The sequence below is a fragment of the Octopus bimaculoides genome, chromosome 23 (assembly GCF_001194135.2).
Source record: "Octopus bimaculoides isolate UCB-OBI-ISO-001 chromosome 23, ASM119413v2, whole genome shotgun sequence".
Taxonomy (NCBI): Eukaryota; Metazoa; Mollusca; class Cephalopoda; order Octopoda; family Octopodidae; genus Octopus; species Octopus bimaculoides.
The window spans coordinates 32,958,132-32,964,486 of record NC_069003.1 but is presented as its reverse complement, the minus strand read 5'-3'; the positions used below and the strand labels follow the sequence as shown (position 1 = coordinate 32,964,486).

Genomic DNA, 6,355 nt, shown 5'->3' with positions numbered 1-6,355 from the left:
GGGGGGGGGGGGATTTGCAATGTTATCAGAGTTATTAATGAATTTAAATTTAATTTTAGATTGAATTTTAGAAAAAATGTTTAGTTCCATTTACAGAGAATTGGTCTCTAATTAATTTCCTGTTTTTTTCCCCAAATTTAGGCTGATTTTACTCCTTTGATGTTTGCTGCTTACCATGGACATCCATGCGTTGCTCAAGCCTTGATTAATGCCGAATGTGATATCCATGCCTTTGGGACTGTAAGTAATTTCTAGTTTAGGTGTTGTTGTTGTTGTTGTTATGTGACCTCTGGTCAACTCTGATTAAACACAAAGACCACTCAAAAATTAAGTAAAAAAAACGGAAAAATAATGCAGAATTCTTGTCCAGGATCGAATCGATCCCAAAATCTAATCTGTTCGTGCCAGTCATGAGGCCAAACATCCCTGAAAGTTTCATCCGAATTCATCCAGCGGTTCTTGAAATATCTTGTCCATGGACAAACAAACAAACAAACGAGCAAAACTGAAAAACAATACCTCCGTCTTCGCTAAGGTTGAGGTAATAAAGCTGAAGTAAAGAGTAAATATATAGTGTATGTGTTTAATTGGCAAAATATGGCCTTACCCTAAGTATAACAATATAGAATTTTTTTTTTTTGTACTTTTATATGAAATCTGTTTTGTAGAATCTTTTTCTGATTATGATTTGTCTTAAACTAATCTCTTCCCTTTTTAATTCAGAATGGCTGGACTGCTTTACACTGGGCAACCGATCGAGACCAAAAGGAAGTTGTATATTTGTTGTTAGAAGCCGGATGTGATCCTACTGTTAAAGGAGAAGTGAGTTGAGAAAAATGCCAACAAACCTCATTTCTAATTCCATATTTATTTTACATCTTGTTTTTCTGTACTTTTCTTTGTGGCAGGATGTTACCAGCCAGTTGTGTTCTTCATTGTGTTACCATTTTTCTTTAAAAAGTGTGATGATGATGATGATGATTCTCAAAATCATCAAGAAAATAAATGTTCACCATGGCAACGAGACTCGATATCAATGCAAACTGGAACCAATCCAAAATATTGATTTAACAATCCAATTTGTTAGATTATCACTATATAGAAATAATTATAGTTGGAGATGTCTCTAGTTACTATGCTGTTTGACATGCAACTTCCATTGTGACATGTCTGTGTTATGAAGCTTTCATCAGGCTTTCATTATGTTTTACTATTGTTATAATTCATCATCATCATTCTCATCGTTTAACGTCCACTTTCCATGCTGGCATGGGTTAGACAATTCTGTTGTCTTATCTTTAGAGCAGCAGTCCCCTACCCTTTCCACTTTCATGCAGGACAATTTTTTCCAGACCTAGGCATCCCACACATAACAAATCACAATAAAGTGCATAATATATGATTTAATAATTGCATATATAACACATGAAGGTGCATGGCTTAGTGGTTAGAGTATTCAACTCATGATCGTAAGATCATGAGTTCAATTCCTGACACTTTATTTCCTATCGCTCCAGTCCACCCAGCTGGCAAAAATGAATTGTACCTGTAATTCAAAGGGCCTTCCTTGTCACATTCTGATGATATTTCGGAATACAATTCCTTCTTCAGATCTTCTTAGATGGAGTAAGGAATTGTATTCCGAAATATCATCGGACTATAGATAACTAAATTACAACAGATATATAGTCCATTTTTTATATTATAGTGCATTGTTGTACCATTGAAAACTTTTTATTCTTTACAAACAATACACAATGCTTCAAGCGAACTACAATACTCTCTTATAAATATATAGTTAAACCTGCTGTATCTTTGCTTGTATTACAGAGAGGAGAGCTGGCTAGTGAACGTACTAAAGACAAAGAATTGAAAAATGCTCTTCGGAATGCAGAAAAAATGTTTAAAGAACTGAGTATTTTAGATGAAGCTGATAAAGCATTGCAAAAAAGCCAAAATGCTAACGGATCTGCTGCAGTTCCGATTGGAAACTCTCACCAAACAGGTGCAATGATCTCACCTACTGAATCCGATAAAGTTTTACTCTCTGTGAGTTCCGTTAGCTCCAGATCTGCTCCGTTGGTCGAGGAAGAACAGACTGGAGTAAGTGATAACGAAGAAGACTACATAAACTGTTCAAAAAAAGAAGAAATTTTCAACAACTGTCAAATTAACGACATCAAACATGGTGATTACGAAAAAAACAGTGAAAGCAATGCAACTGACTTAATGAACGACAAAATGTCTCTGAACGAAGGTGAAATAAGATAAAAATAAAAATACTAATGAAAAAAAAAAAATTATTAAAAAACAAAAAAAAGCTGTGCAATGGAACCTTCTCACAACACTAAGTTATAATATACACAAGAAAAGTGTGTATATAGATATAAATTTGCCACATTCTTTTAACAATAAGAATGTTTGAATTTAAAAACATTACCACTCATTCCCCGCTGAGAGGGGGAATGAGTGGTAATGTTTTTAAATTCAAACATTTTATCTTTTCAAGTATGGCATGGCTTTCTGAGCTGTTGACCACATAATTTCTTTTTTTTTTGTAACACATGATGTTGACAGTTTGAAAATTCATTCCATCAGTGTTAATAAAATAATTAATCATCTAACATTAATTTAAGGCATATGTCAGTTATTTTCTCTTTGGAAAGGTAAGGCTTATCCACAACTGTTTGTTTTAGAGTTTATGAAGACGTCTTCAACAACTTCTACAATATTTTCTTTGTTTTTTTTTTTTTTTTGCTTTTTTCCCCCTTAAATTATGAATTAAAGTCAATATGTATATAAAAAAAAGAAATTTTCTACAGGTTTATTTATAATTAATTTATAATTATTCGACTTTATTTCAAACTTGTTTTGAAAGTGAAACACTGCAATCATCATTGTCGTCATCATTTAACATCCTCTTTTCCATGCTTGCATGGGTCAGACAGAGGTTGTCGTCATCATCATCATCATCATTCTTTAATGTCTGTTTTCCTTGCTGGCAAGGATTAGACAGAGTTCCCTCACGGCAAGTTTTTTCATGCCTGGATGCCCCTCCTATTATCAACCCTCATCTGTTTCTAAGCGAGGTCAGACACGTGTTTTTGCAATAGACTGGAAGTGAATGACACTGCTTGTATGATGGGGACAATCGTTTACAACACTTTCATGCAATGTCAAGGCAAGGAAACACAAGAGCACATGTGCACACACACAGACACACACACAATAGGCTTCTTTCAGTTCCTGTCTCAAATCTACTCACAAGGCTCTGGTCAGTCTTGGAATGTAGTAGAAAGACAGTGGAATTGAACTTGGAACCGCAGGGTTGGGAATAAAGTTTCTAACTACAAAGCCACATCTGCAGCACCTTATGTCTGCACCTACCTGACCACATTCCCTTTTCTTCCTGAGAAAACAAAGAATCAGAACGCAGGATCTTGGACCAGTACTGCTTCTCTTCAGTTCAAAGATTTGAACAAAGTCGACTCCAACAATGCGGGCCTTGCCGTCCACTCAAGAAAACACATAGTAAATGATCCCCAATCACTTGAGCAAACTGAGTCCTCAACTCGTTCCCTTTGCTGAAAGGTTTGTAAGGCACCAGCAGGCCTCTAGGGACACATTCGTGTCCATAGAACATGATTACCATTTTATTTTACTGAACTCACATTTGTTGTTCATGATGAGAGAACCCATCATATATATATATGTGTATATATATATATATATATTTAGAGTATTTTGGAAATTCCTTGATACAGTTATAATATTTGGAGAGAAGATTTTTTTCTCAAAGAGTTAAGATTGAGATAAGAACAGAAAGCACTTACACATTATTTATAAAAGCAAAGCCTACACACATTTTGTGAAATTTCTTCCCAAAGGTTGGTGTCTTTCGACTTTCTAAATAGGTTCTTTTCTCAATCTTATGTGTGTGTATATATATGTATATATATAATGGACCCGGAAGTTATTGTTTGCAAACATCAGCAGTAATTTTATTCAGCTGAATACACGTCATTGATTGGTTAAAATTACCCAAATACGACAACTTTAACACGAATTAACTTCTGAGATACAAAATTTTGTCAAAAAGTTAAGAGCAAACGCTGTTCTATGTGACACATTCTGCCAGTATCCAAAGTTTCAAAGTGTTTAGTTAAAAAAAAGTTAATTAAAACGTCTGGTCTAACCCTTTTGGTTAGAAAAAAATCAAAGGCTGCCATTGAGATTCGAACCCACATCATTCTATTTATAGCTTTGTGTGTGTGCTTCGAGATATACTATTCCAGAAAAGAATATCTTTATATACATACAGTAGAGACGAACAGTAAGAACGAGTACTCAACACCGCATTGGTGGATAAATATATCTTTATTTGTGGATTTCCTTCATTAGTTTAGGTTTCGTGCTTTTCAATTCGAACTTTTCAAATGTTCCACTTATAAAATGGTTGTAACATCTCCGTTTTGGATTTGGTTGCGCGAGATATCACGAAACTAAATTTGGTGATACGAAATACAAAATAAAATAGGATTGGTAAAAGGGAGGTAATTATTCCGGAGACTGGCAGTTGTTGCTTTCCTTACATTACTATTAATCTTGAAAACGACGGCACATGTCTGTGCGTGTTTACACTTGCTGCCCGCAATTTGAGGGACACGTAATTGTATAATAAATGTGTATGCATGCTCTGCGCAAATTGAAGTATTTTTAATAGGAACATGATAGAAGATAATTATAGTTGGCTCCCGAATAGAGGCGCTAGGATTTTCAGCCATACGAATAACAACGTTGAGAGTACTCCACAAATATACCATCGTCGTCGTCGTCATCACCGTTTAACGCCTGCTTTCCATGGTGGTATGGGTTGGACGGTCCGACAGGAACTGACAAGTCAAAAGATTGCGCAAAGCCCTGCCGTCTGCTTTGGCATGGTTTCTACAGCTGGACGTTCTTTCTAATGCCAACTAAATTACGTAGTGTGCAGGGTGGTGTTTACACGACACTAGCACTGGTTGAGGTCAGTAAGTAATTTGCAAGACAAGACCCCTCGAATGAGATTCGAACCCACATCATTCTATTTATAGCTTTGTGTGTGTGCTTCGAGATATACTATTCCAGAAAAGAATATCTTTATATACATACAGTAGAGACGAACAGTAAGAACAACTACTCAACACTGCATTGGTGGATAAATATATCTTTATTTGTGGATTTCCTTCATTAGTTAAGGTTTCATGCTTTCCAATTCGAACTTTTCAAATGTTCCACTTATAAAATGGTTGTAACATCTCCGTTTTGGATTTGGTTGCGCGAGATATCACGAAACTTCAAACTATAACGTTTCTTTCTTTTCTGGAAACTCGCCATGTACCAGCAGCTGATGGCTCACGGACCACCACTTTGAGTAGCATTAATCTAGACTACATCATCCAGTGTTCTATAGACTGTAAAACGTAATTTGAGGGAGAATTGATGGTTATTTCTAGCAGGCCAAACGACCATGTAGTAACACTCTTTTTGGCCTCACATGAAAATAACTATGTTAAACACACATAAATACATATGTACATATATACATACATAACACACACATGGGTGCATGCATACATACATACTTATTTATATATATATATATGTACATACATACATACACATATATATATGAGTAGCACTGGCATAGAGGATCCCTAAGTGAAACACATGGACATCAGCAGAAGCTTCTCGCCTAATCAGGAACATCATGATCTCCTGACTTGCTCCAGACCATAAATTTAACTTCTTGAGATAACTAATCATTTAGATTTGTTATCGTAAGACATAGACATAACTGTGTAGTTAAGATTACATTCCAGCCACGATGTTGTGAATTCAGTGGCAACATGTGACGTCTTAGGCAAGTGTCTTTTATCATGGCATTGTGTTGATCGATAACCAATAACTTGTGAGTGAAAATGTGAAGAAGCCTGTCATATATATCTTATATCATTTATCTTTTATCTTGATTGAGGTCATGCTGGAGCACTGCTTTGAAGAATTTTTAGTCAAATAAATCGATCCCAGTACTTGGTTTGTTTGTTAAGCCTGGTTCTTATTCTACTGATCTCTTTTTGCCACCACCACTTGACAACTGATGTTGTCAAGTGGTGGAGGGGGACAAATACACACACACACACACACACACACACACACACACACACACACACACACACACACACAAAGATATATATGATAAGCACCTACGAGCCTACAAGGTTAGGAATGCTCAGATGGAGAGGGATGCACAGAACAGCCTGTATGCAAGGACAACTATGCTTTTAATTAGTTTGACATGTCTTTTCAAGAACTG

General features: G+C 35.8%; 1 protein-coding gene across 1 annotated transcript in view; it reads left to right on the top strand.

Moving 5' to 3' along the window:
- Nucleotides 1-2,630, top strand: part of LOC106879842 (serine/threonine-protein phosphatase 6 regulatory ankyrin repeat subunit B) — a 24,300-nt gene extending 21,670 nt beyond the window's left edge. The window contains exons 6-8 of the mRNA XM_052975957.1: nucleotides 142-240; nucleotides 724-822; nucleotides 1,831-2,630. Of these exons, the coding sequence (XP_052831917.1) occupies nucleotides 142-240; nucleotides 724-822; nucleotides 1,831-2,271 (639 nt within the window). The 3' untranslated portion in view covers nucleotides 2,272-2,630. The remainder of the gene's footprint in view (nucleotides 1-141; nucleotides 241-723; nucleotides 823-1,830) is intronic.
- Nucleotides 2,631-6,355: the final 3,725 nt, after the last annotated feature.